The 24357-nt window shown below is 42.3% G+C and overlaps 1 protein-coding gene across 1 annotated transcript; it reads right to left on the minus strand.

The window, feature by feature from the left end:
- Positions 1-830: 830 nt before the first annotated feature.
- On the minus strand, positions 831-24094 carry NLRP8 (NLR family pyrin domain containing 8). Its single transcript, XM_077875002.1, has 10 exons — positions 23806-24094; positions 22531-22605; positions 18788-20387; positions 15090-15260; positions 13101-13268; positions 10138-10290; positions 8398-8568; positions 5822-5992; positions 2344-2514; positions 831-1246 (listed from the first exon to the last, which is right to left on the minus strand). Exons 1-10 carry the CDS (start codon positions 24092-24094, stop codon positions 1117-1119), a joined length of 3099 nt encoding a protein of 1032 aa, XP_077731128.1. The 3' UTR covers positions 831-1116.
- Positions 24095-24357: the final 263 nt, after the last annotated feature.

The raw sequence follows: 24357 nt of genomic DNA on the forward strand, positions 1-24357 counted from the left end.
AAAGATGATTTTTCAAAAGAAAAACGATTATATGACTGCTTCTAGATCTTTGAGTTCCAAATGCTGTTCTAACTACTTCAATCATGAATGGCATAGTTTAGACCTGAAAGAGTTTAGTCTGCTCTGTGATGTACAGTCCCTCCCCATGAGGTTGGAGGGGAGATCACTTGCATGTTCCTATAGCTTCTTGACATCCCGTGGACCAATCTCCATAGCAAGGCTCTAGTTCAGCCTCCTGTGTGTCCAAGAAACCTCTCCTTGAACTTATTCTATTGCATTAATGCACTAAACTCATTAAAAAAAAGCTAGGAGTCATATTTAATTTTTAAAGAGAGTTCTTTAAATATGAAATGAGGGGTACCTGGATGGCTCAGTTGGTTGAATGGCCAAATCTTGGTTTTGGCTAAGACCATGATCTTGGGGTGATGAAACTGAGCCCCGTCAGGCTTTGCACTCAGCACAGAGCTTGCTTCAGATTCTTTCCCTCAAGTGCACTCTCTCTCCCTCAGGAAGTAAATAAAATCTTTTAAAAAAATGAGGTGCTTTTCCTTTTCCATTTCTTGCTGTAGTATCTTCCTTGGAAATGTCCCCTGGACACATTTTTCAGACAAGGAACAGAGTTCTTTTTTTTTTTTTTTTTTTTAAGATTTTAGTAATCTCTACACCCAACATGGGGCTCAAACCCACAACCCTGAGATCATGAGTTGCATATTCCACCAATGGAGCCAGCCTGGTGCCCCTGAGATCCTTCCTTCTAAACAGTTTGATATACTAGTCTACAGGTAAATAAATAACACTTGAAAAGTTTTCAGATTGCATTCATGTATACATTTTTAATTAAATTATTCCAATATCTTCATAGGCCAGTCAGATATTTCCCAGAGACAATATTAGCATGACAGATTCAGAGATATCTGGAAGCCAGGGATGGAGATGGGCTGGCGCTCCCAACTCAATAACTAATCTGCACCTAACACATGGCCTCAACATCTCAGAGAGATGCTTAGAGGTCATGCCCCAACCATTTTCCAGAACCAACTGGGCCATTCCAGACTGAGAATGGTCCACAATACGCCAACATTTCCCAAGGAATAAAACAGCCAGGGGGGCACCAGATCACTCCATCCATCTTGCTTCATCCCAGCAGTCAGCACTCCAGTCTTGTATGATCCTCAGGCTTTCATTCTTCACAGCTGGGCCCTCCAGCCTCATCACCATGTCTGGGGCATAATTCTGTTTCGTCTCCCTGTGAATAGTAAGAGTTAGGTTTTGTTCTCTCATGTTTGGTTTTCTTCTGAGGTTCTAGAGAATTATGTAGAACCTCGAGGACAGAAATTCCCCACCCTGGAGACTACTCTGGTCCCATACAGCAGACTGAGATCAATGGTGCTGCTCCTGGGAGTCACAGATGGAGTCCGAGGGCTGCAGTTCAACCACTTACTGAGTGTGGTATGAAGCCTCAACCAGCCCAGTGATTCTGTGCCCTGTTACTCATATTCTGGTGGAGTCTTCTCCCTCACTATGGTTGGTCTACGTGACCAAGAGAGTAAGGCAAAAGTGGTAGATGCCACTTTCTACACGAAGTAATCAAAGACTAGGGAGTCTTTTTTGGGTTCTCTCTCTCTCTCTTGGAGAAAGCCAGGTGCTCTGTCATAAGCAGCTCTACAGGGAGCATTGGGGTGACCTGCCAACAGCCACATGGTTTCAGCATCGAAACCGATCTAGTCTCCGTCAAACTCTAGTTGGTGGTTCATCTGATGAGTGGCCATTCTCTGCCTCAGGTCTGAGGCATTCTCTCTGGTCTGCCTCAGGAGAGACCATGAACTAGAGCCAGCCAAGCTGCTCCCAGATTTCTGACCTTCAGAAATTTTATAAAGAAATTCATATTACAACCTCCACCCAGAACCCACTGCTGACCAAGGACATCGTGGTGTCAGGCACTGTGCCACGTCCTCACAGACAAACTTCCTTCTATCCTCATAACACCTCCATGGAGGAAGCTGCCATCCCATTTCACAGATGGGGAAACAGACTCAACAAGGTAAGAGAACTTGTTCACAGTCATACAGCCGGTAAGTGGTGATTAATCAGTTAGAACCGGGGTAGAAGGTGAAGGATTGAAAGAAGTTAAAATCAGATGGGAGACTCTAGGTCAGTTTTCCCATTAGGCACAGGCAGGGCCTAGGGGTATGATCAGTCACATTAAGGTGAGTATAAGTCCTCAGGAAATGAGAGATGGACATTAGCAATATCTGCACTTGCTTTTTGGGTCTAGAGTCTCCCTCTTTACAAAAAGCCTTGCTTGGGCTGCTGTTTCTGCATGGGAATCCAGTAGAAACTTACAAAACAACCTTCTTTTTCCACTTGTGCTGCTGGAAGGCCTCCCGCAGGAGCAATATGCCCCTGAGCCCAATGTCATTCTTGCTCACATCTAGGTACCTCAGGCTCTGGTTGTGGAGGAGCATGGAAGCCATAGCCTGGCAGCAGAGAGAGGTGAATAGGCACCTTTCCAGCCTGCAGGGTGGAAGCAGACAGGAGACAAGTCACCATGCCCCACACCGGAGAGCTCAGCCAATCCTAACCCCAGAAATCGTACCCACTGGAATGAGGCATTTTATTCTAAACATGTTTTTAAGAACCTGCTATGTGTGCATCGGATTCTTTGTGTCATTTCAGGCGACTGTCCAGGGTAGGCTGTAGGTCCTAACTCTAAGAAGTTATGAGATATATAACCTCTTTCAGAAACGGATTGTCACAGTGGATTAGCTTTGTTCATTCAAACACTATTTATTTAGCACCACCTGTGTACCAGGCACTGCCCTGGGCATTGTTGACACAACACTGAGGAAGACAGCATCTCTGGCTTCCTGGTACTCATAGTCGATTGGGGATAGGGGAGGAGGCAAGTCCCCAAATAAATGTATTTGAAGAGCATGGTTTCACTATTTCAGTGTGCCAGCATTCTGGTTCCTCCATAAATAGATCCCTCTGCCCCCACAGTGTTTATGGCAAAGCTGGAGAGGAAGTTCTAGAAAGGAGCTGCATCATAGAAGGGATGCCTATCATAAATTTAGAACAGGCATAAAAGAAGTAGTACTGTGTAGGTGAGCAAAAGGTGCAGAAAGGGGGTGATTTGGGGGTCCCATTTTTATTTTTTTATTTTTAAAGATTTTATTTATTTATTCATGACAGACACACACACACACACACACAGAGGCAGAGACACAGGCAGAGGGAGAAGCAGGCTCCATGCGGGGAGCCTGACATGGGACTCAATCCCGGAACTGTAGGATCATACCCTGGACTGAAGGCAGTGCCAAAAGGCTGGGCCATCGGGGCTGCCCTTGGGTCCCATTTTTAAAAATTTTTTTATTTGAGAGAGAGAGCCAGAGCACAAGCAGGGGGAGGGGCAGAGGGAGAGGAAAAAGCAGACTCCCCACTGAGCAGGGAGCCTGATGGGGGGCTTGATCCCAGGACCCTGGGATCATGATCTGAGCTGAAGGCAGATGCTTAACTGACTGAGCCTCAGGGTCCCATTTTTTAAAAAGATTTTATTTATTTATTCATGAAAGACAGAGGCAGAGACACAGGCAGAGAGAAGCTTCATGCAGGGAGCCTGACACAGGACCCGATCCCAGGTCTCCAGGATCACGCCCTAGGCCAAAGGCAGGCGCCAAACCGCTGAGCCACCCAGGCCTCCCAGGGTCCCAATTTTGAATGAAGAGTAGAATCTCCCCTGGAGCAAGGCAAAAGAGACAGGACAGAGAGCCATGGGGGGCCCTATGTCTCCTACCTGTGCATCCTCTGTTTTCTTTCTGATGGCTTGCCTCCCCTGCCCTGTGAACTTCCACTAGCTGATAAATGACAAGCTGGAAACTGCTGTTCAAGCCAAAAGTACAAGGGCATGCATTCAGCTTTGCATTGGTTTATAAAATACCGATGCTGTTTTCATCAGGGAGGCATCTGGTGCTCCCTTAGTGCACCAACCAAAACATTCCTTAACCTTGGTTACAGTGACATAAATAATTTCCTTTCAACAATAGAAGGAGAGTTGTTCTAAAATAATTCTAATTATAAATAAGACTCACAGGTATGTGAGGACTTTTTTTTAATGAAGAGAATAAGCAATAGAAGTCTGGGTTCTTCTTGGGAAAAATAAAGATATTAATGCCACAGAATTAAATCTAGGGGATTTTTAGATTAAGAAGTTTGGGATGGGGTGGTCCATGAATTTTATACTCAGCCAAGTTGCTGCTCATCTGTGAAAGTAGATTTAAAAAAAGTAGTCTCACACATGCAAAGGCTTTCAGAACACTACATAAATTCTCATCTGGAAATTTGTTTAATTCTTGAAAATATATTTTGCTCAGTCTAAGAGATAAATCAATGTTTAAAGCCAAGATTAAATTTCTGGAGAAAAAGAATTAGGAGCTCGGGCTCCTAGCTGGCGCAACTGGTAGAGTATGTGACTCTTGATCTCAGGGTTATGGGTTTGAGCCCCATGTTGAGTGTAGAGATTATTTAAAATAAAAATTCTTTTTTAAAGATATTTTTTAGAGAGAGAGAGCATGTAAGGAGGGACAGATGGAGAGGGAGAGAGAATCTCAAGCAGGCTCCATACCCAGCATGGAGCCTGACATGGGGCTTGATCTCATGACTCTGAGATCATGACCTGAGCTGAAATCAAGATTTGGGTGCTTAACTGACTGAGTCAGCCAGGTGCCTTAAAAAACAAACAAACAAACAAACAAACAAACAAACAAACAAACAAACAAACCAACCATGGATTATAATGAACACTAAATTTCCTTGGACTAGCTAATTATCAACAAAAATTAAGTCCATTATCAAGACTAATCCTAAGAAATTAGAGATGTAACATAAAGCAATGATTTTAATTACCTAGACTTCAAACCCAGATTATACTAATAGAGAGGAGAAAATGTGGGCAGAAAAGAGGCAAAACCATTTCATCCACACATGTTGGATCCACAACATCCAGAGCTGTTTCCAAATCTTTCCCAAATACTCAATGAAACCATAATATGAATTAAAAATAGGATGATGCTTCTCAAATTGCTGGCTAGCATACATGTTGGCATAGAGACCATTTAGGAGAAGAAGAAGAAAATTATATGTAAAAAAGAATCCCTAAGTACAAACATCTATTTCAGAAGACCAGCTATCTCAGTCATCATTCCATAGCCAACAAATAAACTCTTCTGTCTTTTACTGAATGGAAGACTCTTCCCTAGAACTGTAGTCCTCAAGTGCAGCATACATGGGAGCTACCTGGACATGCAGGTTGAGTGGTCTGTGGGCTCACCCCTAGAGCACCACATGACCCAGCAGCACCACCTTTGTGTCCCCATACAAGGAACTGGAACCAGGATCTCCAAGAGACACCTGCACTCTTATTCCCCACAGCATTACCCCCATAGCTACCACACAGAAACAGCTTTCATGCCCACAGCAGATGAATGGATAAAGAAAACGTATTTACACACAATGGAATATTATCCAGTTGTAAGAAAGAAGGAAATCCTGCCATTTGTGACATCATAAATGCATCTTGAGGGCATTATGCTGAATGAAATAAGCTAGACATAGAAAGGCAAACACTGCAGTAATTTGCATCTCTAACAACTCCTGGGAGAAAGAAGTTCCCAATCTGAGGAACCACTTTCTGAACCACTGCACTGAAACTATCCAGTCCTCCAACTAAATGGAGGGAAAAACCTGGAAGTGCAAAAATCCTTTCCCATATTCTGCTCAGAGAATTTTACAGACCATTGTTGCAAGAGGAGCATGAGTAACTTACTCCAGGATCTGGAGGCCAGACTCAGACTTCTTGAGGGCCTCAAAGAGCAGAGTAACTCCATCATCCTTCAGGCTATTAAAGCCAAGGTCCAGGCTTCTTAAATTTTTATTTTTACCCAGAGCAGAGGCCATGTCTTGACAGCAGTCCGAGGTGAGGGCACAGTTTCTTAGCCTGCAAAGAAACATGTGTCAAGAAAACCAACCAAAAACCCTTAGATTTTTACTCCTTTCCTGCCCCCCCCCTTTTTTTTGGCATAACAGGGTTAGAGATATTACTAACATACCCTATCATTTGTCCATTTAGATTGTACAAATCAATGTCTTTTAGTATATTTACAGAGGTGCACATTTGCCACAATTTTAGGACATTTTCATCACCCCCAAAATGAAAACCCTGTATTCTTCTAATTCCCAATTTTGTTCCTCAGCCCACCCCCAACTCCAGCAACCACTATCTGGTTTTGGATATTAATCCAAAGGAACTGAAATCAGGATCTCAAACAGATCTAAAAAAAAAAAAAACGGTGTCTTTCATTTACCATAATATTTTCAAGGTTCATCCATATTGTAGTGTGTATCAATATATTGACTCTTTCTATGGTTGAATAATATTCCATCATATGGATACACCACACATTCTTCATTCATGCATCAGTTTATCAACACTTGATGTATTTCCAATTTTTTGGCTGTTATAAATAATGCCGCCATGAACATCTGTGTGCAACTTTCTAGTGAGAGTGTTTTTATTTCTGTTGTGTATGTATCTAGCAGTGGAATTGCTGATTTATATGTTAGGTCTACATTTAACCTTTTAAGGAGCAGCTAGACTGTTTTCCAAAGCACCTGGACCACTTCCTGCTTAACTTTGGGAAGCTAAAAGTATAATGGGTTCAGGGGACTTTTTTTAATAATAAATTTATTTTTTATTGGTGTTCAATTTACCAATATACAGAATAACACCCAGTGCTCATCCTGTAAAGTGCCCCCCTCAGTGCCTGTCACCCATTCACCCCCCTCCCCTTCCATCACCCCTAGTTCGTTTCCCAGAGTTAGGAGTCTTTATGTTCTGTCTCCCTTTCTGATATTTCCCACACATTTCTTCTCTTCAGGGGATATTTTGTGCCACTTTCTCATTTCTGGTTTTATGAGTCAGCAACTTTATGGTTTAAAACCATCTGAGTTTATTTTCTGTTAATGATAGATAAAAGCACCTTACATTTGTGCTCTGAGACCAGTTTCATCATAAATGGGGTGGTCCCCCACACTAAGAAACAATTCTCAGACACCAATAGGATCTGAGAATTCAACTCAATTCTACTGATACCTACAGATCATCAGATTGTGCAGGTTAAGGGCTCAGTCCTACAAGACTCCTCCCACCTCACTCCCCTTAGACACTAGCTGCAAGCTCCGGCTGTGCTTCTATAACCTGGAGCTTCCAGTGCCTCCTCCAACCCAGGAAGCCAATCACCAGTCAGGTTTTCATGACCCCCTCCTTGGATTCCATTAATTTGCTAGAGTGGCTCGCAGAACTCAGGAAACCCATTTACTCTTCACCATTTTATTATAAAAGGATAGAACTCAGGAACAACAGATGAAAGATGCATAGAGCCAAGTATGGGGAGAAGACACAGAATTTCCAAGTCCTCTCCACATGAGCTGCTCTCCCTGCATCTTTATGTGTTTACCCATCCAAAAGCTCTCAAATACTGTCCTTCGGAGTTTATAGGTAGCTTCATTACACAGGTATGATTAATTAAATCATTGATTATGGGTGATTGGCTCCATCTTCAGCCCCTGTCTCCTTCCCAGAAGTTAGGGGGAAGGACTTACACTTCTAACCCTTTAATCCCAAAGCTGGTTCTTGGGGCTACAAGCACCCAATCTTGGGTGCTTTCCAAAAGTCACCTCATTAACATAACAAAAACACCTTTATAGCTCTCACCACTTAGGTATTTCCAAGGGTTTAGGGAGCTCTGTGCCAGAAACAGGAAGACCAAATACATATTTATGTTATAAATCATAATATCACACATCCTGACGCCTAAGGGAAACCATTTAAAGAATTCATAATAGGGGGATCCCTGGGTGGCGCAGTGGTTTGGCGCCTGCCTTTGGCCCAGGGCGCGATCCTGGAGACCCAGGATCGAATCCCACATCAGGCTCCCAGTGCATGGAGCCTGCTTCTCCCTCTGCCTGTGTCTCTGCCTCTCTCTCTCTCTCTCTCTCTGTGACTATCATAAATAAAAAAAAAAAAAGAATTCATAATAGGGATGCCTGGGTTGCTCAGTGGTTGAGCGTCTGCCATCTGCTTTCTGCCTTAGGCTCAGGGCATGACCCCAGGATCCAGGATCGAGTCCCACATTGGGCTCCCTGCATGGAGCCTGCTTCTCCCTATGCCTGTGTCTCTGCCTCTCTGTGTCTCTCATGAATAAATAAATCTTTTAAAAAAATAAAGAATTCATAATAGAGATCAGTGTACATGCACGCACACACACATATGCACATACAGTAGGTTTCCTCACTCTATTCTACTCTGGGGAGCCCCCAAGAAGAGGGCATTTTGGAACTCACACCAGCCTCTGTAGAGGACACATAGGATGCTGTAAGGCACTACAAAGCTGTTTTGCTCCTTCGTCCTTCAAGGCATTCTCTGCCAAGCTCAGATGGGTCAGCATCTTATTACTCATGAGGGAAGACATAAGACTTTTACAGGAAAGCACCGTGAGGCCACAATTCTCCAATCTGGTGGACAGAAACACACAGATGGGATGCATTTAAATTCATGCCCATGACCAGATTTTCTTTGTTTCATACTGAGAGATGAACATTGCCATCTGGGATTTCTTTTTCAGTGTCAAAGCCTCATCACACCCTTGTTATCATCTCTTAGGGCTTCCAAGTCCTAAAGAAGAAAGTAGCAGTCTTCCTGTGAGGCTAGGGGAGTGGAGAAGATGTGGGTCAAGAAGACAGTTATAGGGGTTAGAAGGAAAGAGACCACCAAAGGCTAAAGAATATATAACAGACATCTGGGTGGCCCAAGAAAGATAGCCTTTCACAAGCTTAATAAAGACTCAAATTATCTATCTATAGATATCTATTAAAAAGATGCATTAAAGACAGGAACAGGCATTTATAGTGGAGAAACCAAAATGAATAGTAAGGTCATGAAAACATTTTCCTAGTAATGAAGAAAATACACTTTAAAATAATGAGATACCGGGATCCCTGGGTGGCGCAGCGGTTTGGCGCCTGCCTTTGGCCCACGGCGCGATCCTGGAGACCCGGGATCGAATCCCACATCGGGCTCCCGGCGCATGGAGCCTGCTTCTCCCTCTGCCTGTGTCTCTGCCTCTCTCTCTCTCTCTCTGTAACTATCATAAATAAATAAAAATTAAAAAAAAATAATAAAATAAAATAATGAGATACCATCACCTGTTCAGTAGACTGGCAAAAAGAGTAGTGAGAATACGGCCAGTAACAACGCCCAGATGGGGACTCAGAGTTATGGGAATTGGTATCCACCCGTTGGTGGGACTGCAAACTGGTGCAAAGATGCTGGCCACTGGGGATCCCTGGGTGGCTCAGTGGTTTGGCACCTGCCTTTGGTCCAGGACGTGATCCTGGAGTCCCAGGATCAAGTCCTGCATCGGGCTCCCTGCATGGAGCCTGCTTCTCCCCTACCTGTGTCTCTGCCTCTCTCTTTCTTTCTCTATGTCTCGTGAATAAATAAATAAAATATTTTTTAAAATATGCTGGCCACAAGCTGGTAAAATGGAAGATGGGTGCTCTCTATACTCAGAGATCCCACTATTGGAGTGTTCATCACAGCATGTGGCTGCGTGCATGTGTGTGCGTATAGACAGCCTAAACCTCAGTGGCAGGTAGGATGGATACTTACATTGTTGCATATTCATACAACTGTGATCATTCATCAGTGAAAAGGAATGGGCTTCTGAACCAACTAAGTAGGAAAATGTTAGTTGATCAGAAAAAGAACTAGCTAAGGCCACTTATGTGAAATTCAAATCAATGCAAAACTGTGTGATGCTCTTTTAAGCTGGCTATCGTGAGGGGTGGGGCAGGGATCAATTACAACCTATGAGGAAAGAAAACTGTTGGTGAGGTTCTAGGTCATCAGCTGGAGGACAGATGCATTGGGCTCATTGTATTCCATGGACCCATCTAGGTAATCATACCAGCCACAAGACTTAAGTTGGCACACTTTCCTCCATTATTGCTCTCCTCCCAGAAGCACTCAGTTCACCAAACAAACAAAGTCATGATAACAACAACAACAACAACAAGACTTACAACAGCCTTTCCAGTTGGGCCAGTGACAGGTAATATGCCCCAAATGTCTCCAGGCAGCTACTTCTCAGCATTAGTGTCTTCAAGTGTCTGTTACTTCCAAGATCCCTGGCAAGTTCAACCCAACTTTTAGGGGTAACTGCGCAGTCTTCCAACCTATGGAGGCCACATAAAAATGCCGAGCCTGAGCTCCTGGGGAAAATGGTACCCGTGTAGCCACATAGATCCCATCTACTGTCCCAACATCCTTGTTCTTCACACAAGAATGACTCCAGGGGAGATTTCCATCTTCTCCAGCTGGTAATCTTGCATCAAATTCAGCATCTTAGTCCCAAAGTATCAATAGTATCAATGACCAACTGGCATGGGTTTACAACTGGGCTCTAACTATGAACCAAGAACTCAATTCAGCCCTTGAAATAAATATAACTTCATTTTACATTTATCTGCCAAGCAATCTTCATGACAAAGAACTGAGATTTCAGTCACATGTCACAGCTATTGTCTTGTCAAGTTAGGTTTCCATCTGAAGTTGACCTTTAGCCAACTACCATGTTGCTCCACCTCCAGGTCTGGCCACTTGAACCTTCCAGGCTCCACTCAGCTCTGACCCATGTGAAGGAGCAGAGCTGGCAGGAACAAGAGGCTGCGCAAGTTTTGTTGCCACAACGGAACCCACGGAAAGTCCTTTGGGGATGCTAAGCACTTGGGTGCTGGTAAATGTTTATGGACTCTGGAGAAGAATGCCCTGATGTGCAGTGTTTGCCAATGTCTAGTGTGAATCCTCCTCCGGTGGTTGATTTATGATGTGAGGTTGTTGAATGCACAGCAGAAGCACTGCACCTCACCAATGCAACAACTATAGGAACACACGATGGAAGTTGGCAAACTATAGCTGTGGGCCAAGTCTGTTTGGCACCTGGTTTTGTATAACCTGTGAACTAAGAATTTTAAAAATGTTTTAAATGGGGATGCCTGGGTGGCTCAGAGGTTGAGCGTCTGCCTTTGGCTCAGGGTGTGATCCCGCGGTCCTGGGATTGAGTCTCACATCTGGCTCCCTGCATGGAGCCTGTTTCTCGCTCTGCCTCTGTCTCTGCTTCTGTCTCTTTGTGTTTCTCCTGAGTAAATAAATAAAATCTTTAAAAAAGTTTTAAATGGTTAAAAAAATCAGAAGAATATTTTGTAGCACATGAAAATTAAATGAAATTCAAATCCCAATGCTCATAATAAAAATCAGCAAATTAGGGGCACCCGAGTGGCTCAGTTGGCTAAGTATCTGCCTTTGGCTCAGGTCATGATCCCAGGGTCCTGGGATTGAGTTCTGCATCAGGCTCCCTACACAATGGGGAGCCTGCTTCTTCCTCTTCCTCTCCCCCACTGTGCTCTGTCTCTGTCTCTCTCTCAAATAAATAATAAAATATATATTTTTAAATCAGCAAATTATACAGTAGAGTTATTAACAAATTGTATATTTCTTAATTATTAATAATAGATATTAATAAGTTGTATTATTAGTGGGTGCTCAATAAATTAATACAGTTTTATCGGAACACAGCCACATATGTTCATTTACATACTGATGGAAAATTTAGCCATATAATGGCAGAATTGAAAAGTCACGACAAAGACTGAATAGCCCACAGAGCTGAAAATTCTTATCTGGCCCTTCATAGAAAAAGTTTGCTGCACCCCTGGCATCAAAATAAATTAGGAAGTCAATTGGAGAAGGACAAACATTATATGGTTTCATTCATTTGGGGAATATAAAAAATAGTGAAAGTGAATAAAGGGAAAAGGAGAGAAAATGAGTGGGAAATATCAGAGAGGGTGACAGAACATGAGAGACTCCTAACTTTGGGAAACAAACAAGGGGTACTGGAAGGGGAGGTGGGCAGAGGGATGCGGTGACTGAGTATCAGGCACTGAGGGGGGCACTTGATAGGATGAGCACTGGGCATTATGCTATATGTTGGCAAATTGAACTCCAATAAAATATATATATATATATATATATATTAAAAAAAAAAAAAAAAGAAAACCAGGACACAGCAGATATGGGAGACACAGGTGTTAAATATATATATATATATATATATATATATATATATATATATATATAATCTATCAGATTTTGTTTTCTCATATGGTTTATTTAAGTCTGTACAATTTAACTTTTCAATAATGCTGTTTGACAATCGGCTCACAAACTCCTGCATTCTTAGCAATCGCTTCTTGTGAGCCGGTGTGAGGTAGGTCAAGGTCACCATCGAGGCTCTAGTTTCTCTATCTCAGACACATCTAGGACACAGCCAAATTGTAGAGCATGAAGGAAATCCCTGGGTGGCAGCGGTTTGGAACCTGCCTTCAGCTCAGGGTGTGATCCTGGAGTCCCAGGATACAGTCCCACATCGGGCTTCCTGCATGGAGCCTGCTTCTCCTCTGTGTCTCTGCCCCTCTCTCTCTGTCTCTCACAAATAAATAAAATATTTAAAAAGAAACCAAACAAGTTGTAGAGCATGAAAAGGTGATATTTAGAACCAGGGAGTAGAATGGTGGTTGCCAAGGGCAGGAATGTGGGGGAAATGGTGAGAGGATGGTCTTCCAGTTGTAAGATGCATGAATTCTGGGGAACTGATGTACAGTTTGGTGGCTGTGGTTGACAATACTGTAGTATATATATAAATATATAAATTTGCCAAGAGAGTGGGTCTTAAGTGTTCCTCCCCATAAATGGCAACTACGTGAGGTGGTATATGTGTTCATTAGCTTGATGGTGATGATTATTTCTCAATGTGTATGTACATCAAATCATCACATTTAACACCTTAAAAAAAGCCATATAAAATGAACAATAATGAGACCAAAAAAAAAAAAAAAAAGATAACAGGCAGACTGCACATGTAATCCTACCTCTGAAAGAACAGTCTGGTTGCCAGGATCTTTTCTCAATCTCAGGCCCATCTTACCTCAGACACTGGAGATAGCACTGTGGGTATTTTAAGGCTGTGCACAGAAACTCCATGGCCTCACACCTCACTTCTGTGCCTTGTATTTCCAAGCATCTCAGATACCAGTTTTCCATCAAAACTTGGAGTAAGTCTTCATTCAACATGGAAGTATTCACACGTCTAAAGCTAGAGAGGTAAGCAGTGCCTCGTTACGATAAGATCTCATCAGCCAATAAGTTCTTTTTTCAAAAACAGCTTGATCGAGGTATAAATAAGATATCAATAAATGCATCTATCATTTTAATGATCACAACTTGGTGAGTTTGGACATATGCATATACCCATGAAACCATTGCCACAAAGTGGCTAATTAGTCCTCCAGCTTTACTGAGATGTGATTGACACATAACAACATCTAAGTTTAAGGTGTACGACATGTTGATTTGATACTCCAATATATTGCAAAATGATTACTGCCTAGGCATTGGGTAACACCTTCACCCCATTACAAAATTATCATTTTTTGTGATGGAAACACTGAAGACGGACTCTCAGCAACTTTGGAGTATACCATATAGTATTGTTGACTACAGTCCCAATGCTGCATATTAGATCCCCAGAACTTACTCACCTTCTACCTGGAAGTTCGTATCTTTTGACCACTATCTGCCTATTTGCTAATCAGTTCTAGATTCGATTAATCTTTGAATACATGAGAGCCTTTCTGTGAGGTCTAAAATGGGTTCTCAGCTCAGCCTGGCCTCCCCAGTTGGGTGACTTAACGTAGGTCACTTACCTTCCAAAAATCAGTTCCGAGTCCACGAGAAAGCATGATGCCTTCTCCTTAAGATGGGTGTGGGAATTAATGTACAGGACACCTATAACTGGCTCTGCATAGTGCTTGATGTACAATAGTCACCCAACAAGTGGGAGCTAATAACAGTCACCATAATAACAGGAGAAAAAAATAGGTCAGACACTGGCTAGGGGGCCACATGATGTCTGGTGTGCTATTTCAAGGAATTTTGGTTATTGGGTTTCTGGATCTTAAAATCCACAGGGAGCGAGAGTATAGTGGAGTGGCTTTAAGAACAGACTCTAGAGCCAAGATGTTCAGTTAAAATCTGTATTTTAAGTGCATATCCAGTTTGTTCTAGTTTGTTCATCCATGAAATGGGGAAACCTACTCCATTTGTATGTCCTCTGGTTTTTTTTTTTTTTTAAGATTTTATTAATTTATTCATGAGAGAGACAGAGAGGCAGAGACACAGGCAGAGGGAGAAGCAGGCTCCATGCAGGGAGCCCGATGTGGGACTCGATCCGGGGACTCCAGGATCACACCTTGGGCCAAAGGCAGATGCTCAACTGCTGAGCCACCCAGGCATCCCTGTATGTCCTCTTTGGAAAAATGATCTCCCTAATATGTGGAATCTACAAAAAAAAAAAAAAAAAAAAAAAAAAAACAAACAAAAAACACCCACAAACTCAGAAAAATAGATCAGGTTTTTTTGTTTTGTTTGTCATCAGAGGTAGGAGATGGGAATCGGGTGAGGGTGGTCAAGAGGTACATGCTTCCAGGTAGAAGATGCAAAAGTAAAGTAAAAAAAAAAAAAAAAAAAAGATGCAAAAGTACTGGGGATGTGATGCATAGCCTGAGGACTGCAGTCAACATGGCTGGATGGTGTATTTGAAAGTTGCCAAGAGAGTAGATCTTTCTCACCACAGGGAAGACAAACATTTGGTAGCTCTAGGAGATGATGAATATTAGCTAAAGTTACTGAGGTGATCATTTTGCAATATATGTATATCAAGTCATGATGCTATAACACCTTATACATACACAGTAATGTTTATCTATTCTTTCTCAATAAGACTAGAAGGAGGGGAAATGATAAACATGGATGCTTTCTGCAAGTGTACATGAGCAGAGAGGGGGGTAGAAAAACGGGATGGGAAATAGACTATTTCCACAGAATCCTTTCCAACCAGTGTCTGTTTTATTCGCACATTAGTTTTTGCAGTTTACACCCAGGATGTCTCAGAGCCGCAGAAAGGACCTTCACTGAATCAGCTTCCATAACAGTGTTTGTCACAGCCAGGACTTCCAAATTCTCATGGGTCCTAACCACGGAGCAGAAGTCTTGCCACCAGAGAAAACACTGATTGCTGCTTCCTGGTCTGTGTGCAAGGGAGAAAAGAGAACATGGCTTGTCATCAGAGATTAAACTTGAGAAAATCCACTTGGAAACTCAGGGCTGGTGTTCCTGACCCTGGTTGTGATCACAATGATCCAGTAAGACTCCCCCATTGAAAAAAAAAAATGCCCAGGAGAACTACTGCAAGATTTCTCATTTTAATTCAGGAAGACTTATGACCTTTGGGAAGGACACCTAGATTTTCTTATGACTTTGGAAGAAAGAAAATTGTTTTAATCACTTAGGATTTATATGGGGAAAGAGATTAAATTATATCTGTAGCCTATATTTTTAGTCTTTGCTTATAAATTGTTATTAAAAATAAAAAACTCTATACAGAAGCAAAATAAGGGAAAAATTAATCTCCTTCGGCATAGTGAGTGCAGGAAAAAAAAATCCACAGCTGGACCAATATGTGATATAATTTGACTCGGGAAGCACCTGCTGATTTTCCCCTGTGCAATCTTTTCAAAGAGGCTCATCAAGAGACTCCCATGAGTTTTTTTGTTTCATACTATTTGTATTAGATAGTTGGAAATAACTCAAAAGCATATGAAGGGAGAACTGATTTCATAATCTCCAGTACACCTATATTTAGAAGACTTTAGTAGACCTCATTGAAGAAGGTGTACACAAGCATTAAAATATTTCTAAGACATAGAATAAAAAGGAAAATTTCAGAATACTTATGCTAGCATGTTATTTTTGTTTAAAATGAAATCCCATATAATAAAACCATGTGCTTTTCACACCCATTTTAAATGCAAACACATAAAAATAATACCAACTCCATTTGGAGTGGGGGAAATGGATACAGGTGGTCAAAGGATACAAACCTCCAGTTATAGATGAATAGATTCTGGGGATGTAATGTCCAGCTGGATGACTATCAATAACAATACTATACCTGAAAGTCACTGAGAGTAAAAGATCTCATCACTCACAGACACACAGATTGTAACTAGGTGAGGTGATGGATATATTAAATTACCTTATCATGGTAAGCATTTTGTAATGTATACATATATAAAATCACTACATTGGGGCAGCCCCGGTGGTGCAGCGGTTTAGCGCCGCCTGCAGCCCGGGGTGTGATCCTGGAGACCAGGGATCGAGTCCCACGTCAGGCTCCCTGCATGGAGCCTGCTTCTCCCTCTGCCTGTGACTCTGCCTCTCTCTCTCTCTCTGAATAAATAAATAAAATCTTAAAACAAAATCACTACATTGTATTCCTTAAAAATACACAATGTTATACATCAATTATAGCTCCAAAAAAGCTGGGCTAAACATACCAACTCTCTTCAAGAACTGCCACAGAAGTTATCAACACAGACTGACCAACACAAAAGAAATTTCTCATCTTTTAAGAGTTCTGCTAATTTTAAGTTTTAGGATTAATTCAGATTTAGATCAAGACATTATGGTTAGACTTTTGAGGTCTTTGTTGGGAAGACCAATATGTAATAATAGCAAGTTAGATATCAAGCTCTTGGCATGCATTCTCCTCCCCAGTTGAAAGTACTCGGGGGCAAAGGGGCCAGTCAGATGTGATGTTGTGGAGCTGTTTGGAGCTGCTCTTATAAGTTGGAAGTAGACATAGAATTGCCTGTCCTATGTAGTCATCTCATCCATAAAATACTAAGAATCCCTGGAGAGCAATTTGGTGCTATCTGTGATACAAAGTTAAGATGTGATGTGTCCACCTTGTGATCTGGCAATTCCTTTTCTAAAAACATACCCTAGCACAGCACTAGGCAATTTTTTTCTGTAAGTGGTCAGCTAGCAAATATTCAGCTTTCATAGATCAAACAATTTGTGGATATATCCCAACTTGGCCACAGCAGTATGGTAGCAGTTGAAACAATGTCACAAGCAAGCGTGGCTGAGATCTGATTGAAATTTATTTACAATAATGAACAGCAAGCTGCGTTTGCTTACCTCTGCCCTGGAGAAACTCACATGTGCTGGAGAAAGATGGGCATTGTTTGATGTGATGACGCATCACATAGAACCGAGATGTTGCCTAACTTCAGAAGAGGTCCCTTTATTTATATAGCCATACATCAGACTGACGTATGACATTTCAAAGGAACCTGACAACAACCCATCAACATGCTTAAGACTTATGCCATCTTTCATGGGGAAAAAAATGCAGCTGGAAGAGATTGTGGCTCCTTTATACAGAGAAATGAAGGAATGAGGGGAGCACTCTAAGTTTGTAGCAAAAAAGTGTGCTCTTTCCCATGCCTCCAATCCCAGGGGTCAGTCTAGTTTTCTGGCTGTTCATCACAGCCAGCAGAGGTCCCATTTCAGTTTAAGTGTTAGCTTCAACCAGCTGTGTGACCTTGGACAACTTATGAATCTATCTGACCTCCAGTGCTTCGTGGTGTCCAATAGCCATGTTGAAAGCCACAATTCGCATCAAGTAAACATACCTGGCACTGTGTCTGGCACAGGGAAAAAGCTAAACAAATATTAACCAGTATGAAAACTGTCTGAAAAAGTGAGTAGTCAGTACTGTCACTTAAGAAAAGTACATCCACTATATTTAAGTATAGATCTTCTGAGAGAGTTTCAGTTGGGTGGTGGGAATAATATAGTAATTCTAGCCATATTTATTGGTAGGAACTAAAGGCTGGGACATGTTTGGTGTGTCATACATATGGTCTTATTTAACCTTCATAAAAACCTTGTGGGGCATGTACTATTTTTTAAAAATTATTTACTCATGAAGAAGCAGAGACCCAGAAAATTTAGGAATTGTCCAAAGACACACAGTTTGGTCCCTGGAAGAGCTGGACCAAACTCTTGCCCAGGAAGCCAGAACACCCACTTCAGATCACAATGGGGAACAGGGAAGAAACAGTGAACAGAAACGGTGATTTCAAGATGTTTGTTAGGAAAACAAGGAGGGAGATGTAATAGTCCCTTCATGAGGCCATGTAGTTTTCAGTTTTTTTCCCCCTAATTAAAGATGGAAGTGATGTTTTTACACTGAAAGGAAAGCTCCCCTGGAGTTGTGCTGCCCAATATGGTGACCACAGCTATACGTGGCTATCCAAACTTAAATTAATTAAAGTTAAATAAAGTTTAAAATGTAGTGCCTCAGTCACACTAACCATATTCCCAAGTGTTCAGCAGTCACACGTAGCTAATGGATTTCCACCATCACAGCAAGTCCCATTGGACAGCACTTCCCTAGAGACTAACAAGCTGGTGATACACAGAAGTGGGGGTGACAAGTGAAGCAAGGTCCCCTCATTTAAGGGAAGGGAGGGCATGCAGAAGAGAGATAAGGAAGGTAAACAAATCATTTTGCTTTTCTAGGATTCTCCCAGCTTTAGCATGAAACTCTGTATCCTAGGAGCACCCCCCGTCCTGGTTTTAAAACTGAAAGTGTTCTCTGTAAGGGACTACCTCAGGACAGCTGGCCATCCTGGATGCCTGGGGGAATGGTAGACAAGGTTCCTGGGAAGGATAGGCTGCCCAAGGAGGGATGCAAGCACTCACTCAGTGGACTGGAGGGGATCCGGGTTGAGTGCATACAGTTGAGTGATGGTCAGGGTAATAGTCAGTTCTAGATTCCGCAAATGTCGACAGTGTTTAAGACAAAAAGCAGATGCTTGCATGTCTTTGTTCCTGCTGATGATCAAAGCAGCTTTCTGACAATCACTTAGGATCTGACTCACAAATGCCTCCTCCTGGATTTCATGCAGACAGTAGAATAGCTGTGGGATGCCATGGTGCAGGGTTGGTGGGCCACATTCATATGGCAAGGCTGCAACTTTCAGCAGTTTCTTCTTATTACCCAAGGACAGCTTGCATCGGAAGGACTTCTCTGCGGCTAAACTGCATTTCTCATTTAAAAGGCCAAATAAGAAAAGCCCCATCTGAGCAAGATGGTTTTTCTTTCTTCCAGGATATGCTATGAGGCATATGATTTGAACACGGTCCAACACCCAGAAATTTCTTAGTCTTTGTGGGAAGCAGAGAACATACAACAAGGCAGCAAAAAACTCCTGGAAGCTCAAGTCGGCAAAAGCATAGTAGTCTTTGTCACCTGCAACCCTTCGAAAAATATTCACATGGAGAAAAGTAGCAACAGCGGTCTCATCCAGCTTGGCCTGCTCAAAGTCTTTCATGTCAAACACCCATCGCATGTTCCACATACCTTCTGCAGCCAAGTAACACAGACCTCTCAGTTGTTCTTGGTGAGTGTTACTGGGAAGGCTTCCAGCCTTGGTTGGAAATAAGCTAGACAGATACTGGACGAATACAGCTGTGGCATTTGGATACGCCTGCACAAGATCTACTCCTTTCTCCATCTGCTGTCTCAGACAAGAACACACCATCCAGCAAATCACAGGGACCTGGCACATGGAGAAGAGAATCGTGTTTCCCATGACAAAACTCAAGGCTTCATCAGCCTCCCTCTTGTTTCTGAAATATGTTCTGAAATACTTGACTTTTTCCACCATACTAAACCCTGTAAGTGTTATAAAAGAGGGATGTTTTAGGAAGGGCTTAAGTTTCCTCCAAGATGTGAACCTCAGGGTGATCAGTAGGGTGGCCTCAGGAAGCATTATTTTGCTCAGCAAACTGGTCAGAAGGACAGACCCAGGCAATTTCTGGCTCCAGTCCTCACTCAGGTCAGTTGGTCTATCCGTGAGGGTCAATGTTACTTCCTCAAAGCCATCAAAGAGGAGCAGAAGTTGGTCTGGTTTGGACATAATCTTGGACATGAGAGCCTGTGCCCTGGGCCATTTATGAGCAATCAGCTCTGACAAGCTCTGCTCATCTACCTGGGCCACTTCCCGGCAATGGAAGTAGAAAGCATACCAGAACTTGTGGCTGTAGAACTTGTTTTTTGCCCACTCCAACATCACCTTTCCGGCCAAGCTTGATTTACCAACTCCAGACACTCCCTGTAGGACCACAGTCTTGGGTTGTCTACCTTGAGGTCTTTTGGGAAGAAAAATACATGGTAAGAATCTCTCGTGTCTCTCTATGTCTTGGTAGAAGAAGTCCATATGGTTCCCAGGCCAAGTGGTCTTGCTCCGTATCATGGAATATTCATCTATCATATACAGTTTGTACTCCTGTATTTTATCTAGATTAGCAAGGTGGGAGAAATACAGGGTACAGTGTCAGAGTTATTTGTAAGAACCAGTCAAACAAAAGGAAAACTAGCCCTGATGTCTACATTAGGCCCCACGACACACCTGCATGCATTATGCACTTTTCCAGACAGCTCTGCACCAATTAAGAAGCTGTGAGTAAACAGAGAAGTCAGCTTGAAGTGGTTTATTTATTTATTTCTTTTGTTTTTTTTTTTGTTTGTTTGTTTGTTTTTTTTTGAAGTGGTTTAAACAGAGAAGGTCTACTTTTGACTTAAGAAATATGGGGAGGAAAGGGACGCCTGGGTGGCTTGGTGGTTGGGTGCCTGCCTTCAGCTCAGGGTAGGATCCTGGAGTCCCAGGATCGAGTCCTGCATTGGGGTCCCTGAGTGGAGCCTGCCTCTCTCTCTCTCTCTCATATGAATAAATAAATAAAATCTTAAAAAAAAAAAAAGAAATATGGGGAGGGACATGTAAAAATTAACACATTTCTATAAGTCTGTTCTTTATGCTTATTGCCTCATGAATAGGAGATTGTTGTTGTAGTTATGTTATTGTTACGTAGTAAGTTATATTTGTATTCAGAGCAGAAATAGTGGGGAGGAGGGACATGCTCAGAGCTCATGTCTACTTCCATCAGTACAAACTGAAGCACTCAGGAGACTTCTACTTATATCCGATGGTCTAGAGCCATCAGATGGTTAATCCCAACTTTAAGGAAACCTAGGAAAAAAGTATTTCACTTAGGGCCATGTAAATTTTACCCCTAAATAAATTGGATTCTGTCAGCACATGAGATATGGAGTAGGGAGTTAAAAGGAACTGTCATGACCTTCATCTCAACCTGTGATCCACTACACCCTCCCCTCAACAGGAAACTGCAAATTAGACATGATGACTGGCTCCAACTTTATTTGCTCCACCTCTAGCTGATAAGTAGAAGGGTGCTTACTACAAGTTCAAGATCAACTTACTTATTAGCTTCATGAGGGTAAGCAAGTCATAGAACCTCTAAGCCTCCAGCCTGCCATCTCCAAAATAAAGCGGGGTTTATGACTCTGGCTGAGACTATGGTGTCAGAACCATCAGCCCTCCAGTATTTATTGAACAGGTGAAATCTAACTGTGCTAAGGCTGGAACTGGGGATCCCACATCCCACTTCCTGTGTGCTTTCACAACAAATTTGAGTGTTGCCCTTGGGCTCTTGGCTCCTTTTGACCTTATCTCTTCACACAACCTGACTGGGAAATGCAAACTCAGTTCACATGAACATAATTTGAGTTCTTTCTAGAATCCAATTTTTGATGTTCCAGGAGGTAGAGCAGGGAAGAGGAGGTATCTGTTGTATTTGCCTGCTTACTAACCATTCCCATTCTGGCATAGCACTCCAGTGATTCTTTGGCGAACTACCCCTTGCCAGGCCTTGTTTTTAAGATTTTATTTATTTATTATTTATTCAAGAGAGACACAGAGAAAGAGAGGCGGAGACACAGGCAGAGGGAGAAGCAGGCTCCATGCAGGGAGCCCGACATGGGACTCGATCCCTGGTCTCCAGGATCACGCCCTGGGCCAAAGACAGTGCCAAACCGCTAAGCCACCGGGGCTGCCCTAGGCCTTGGTTTTTAAATTGAACTATGGCTGGCCTACCACCAAGCTCTCTTTGAAGTATGCATGGGCCAGTCTTAACCAACCAGAGCACTCCATCATTTCATTCATTGTTGAACTTGTGACCTCAGTTCATTCAGCTGAATCAGTTCTAGGACGAATGCTAGAGAAATGACAAAATACTCTTTCTGCTGATGATGCTAAGCAGGTACAATGTATATGTAGGGTAGCTGGTGGTCAAGATGGTCAGTGTGGCAGGGGAGACCACTCAAGACTGAGTCCTACAGAAGAAAAGGGAGCCAGGAGAAGGACAGAAGTGATGTCTTGATATCACTTGATGCTGCCAGCTGGGTTGGTGGCTGGACTTCTGAGTTAGGTACATCCACAACAACTCTTTTTTTTCTTAAATTCTGATTCATAAAAGAGATGCTGACATAGTAATTTATAATCTGCCTTGCCTCAGGAATTGAGCTTCTCACCCCAACCCACAGCCCACTTTCTTCCAGGTTTTGTCACAATGCCAGCACATACCAGATTCTCCTTCCTCCAAACTCACTGGCATTTCTCTTGGGTTTGAGTCCTCTAGCTCCAGGCTGGGTAGAATGTCTGGAATAGACAGGAAAGGAGACTGTTCCACTGGGATGATTGTTTCAGGATAGGAGCAGCCACACCATCCAAGAGTCCCATTCTCTCACCACCTTAGTCCAGGGAGAAGAAAATTGTCTAGACTCCATCATGTTAGGAAGTGAGAAAATGGTGCTCTTTTAGGAATGTACTGAATATTCAATAATACAAATTGATAGCTCATCCGGACACAGAGGTAGCAATATATACAAACTCACACATGCATATATATTTGTAAAATATATGCAGACTTTAATATCTATGCATGTGCACATATCTGTGTACATGTATATATCTATTTATGTGCAAATTTATATGTATATGAAAATAATGTGTATACACATACACATGTAATCATTGATTCTTCTTACTCATGTTATTTATGTTCTCTAAAATTACTGTGAATATTCAATTAGCCAGTTCTGCTCCCCCATGAATACAGGGTTAGGTTCCTGTAGCCTCTGCTTACATTTTCAAATCTTCAATACATAACCATGGTCCATGTGTGTTTTCGTTTAAAGAAATCTTATTCATTATATATTGTTGATTCATGAACACTGAACTCACAATCAACAGCACTATAAGTCAGGCCTGAATGAAGCCTACCCAACACATATATTTTCCCTGTAAGGCACAGCATAGCTCTTTTGTGCCTCCAACACTAAACAGCCCTTCACCACTTCACTTGGAGGCAGGTTAAATAGCAATGTCATCAACAAGATACACAAAAACACAAAAAAAAGTGGCACCAAATAGACCGTGGAAAGGACACTTGTTTATAGGATGAGTGCACAGTTAAGAAGGCAGAGCACTGCTTTGTTAAATTGCAGCTGGGGACATCTGTGTTCAATTTTTCTCTACCCTTCATGTCTATAAATGACTATGAAAGTGCCACAATCACTGATTTTGGAGTTACAAGTAAGGTTTAGTGAATAGGCAGATTCTCAAACATGGAATCCATAATTAATGAAGATAGACTATATAGAGATAGCAGATAAGCAGTATCTGGTTAAGTTTTTTAAACCATGCTAACATGATGGTCTTTGCCTTTTGGGGTCAGAGGTATCATCACACTCTACTATTTACCTTCTTGTTCAGGAGACTAACATGGGTGGCCAGTAAAGTATTTAGTTCTTTAACACTCAAACCCATCCCCATTTTGTATATTAGATTATTACTCACCATTTAGCTCCATTTGCACCCGAAGACACAGTTCCATCTGGTTCATCTTGGCAAAGATGTCATGAGTCACATCCCAAGCTAGTCGTCCAGGGAAGTATTCCATTAAGAGATGAACCACCTCCCCCCATCTGGCAGTCTTCACCTGGTCCCAGGTGATCTGGACAGAGCCAGGTCTGGGTCTCTCATCCACTAAAAGCTGCTTGAATGTTTGTAGCTCCTCCTTGCTTAAATAGACCATGTACAGCATGACCCCATTTTCAAAAGGGGAGGTGGAGGAGGCAGAGGACATCAAGGATGAGATTAAATAACAAGGAGAAGAAGAAGAGCAAGAAGAGCAAGAGGAAGAACAGGAGGAAGAGCTGGAAGGAGAGCCGGATGGAGAAGGGCCAGATTTCTGATTCATTTCACTTATCTTCACTCAAGACCTAGAACCTTAGTGCCAGTGATCAAGACAACCAATTAGAAGAGAATAGACCAGACCTGTGAAGGCATGAAGATATAAGAAAATGAAAACTCACCCAAGAGGACAGATTTATTTAATTAATATTTGAT

The sequence above is a fragment of the Canis aureus genome, chromosome 1 (assembly GCF_053574225.1).
Source record: "Canis aureus isolate CA01 chromosome 1, VMU_Caureus_v.1.0, whole genome shotgun sequence".
Taxonomy (NCBI): Eukaryota; Metazoa; Chordata; class Mammalia; order Carnivora; family Canidae; genus Canis; species Canis aureus.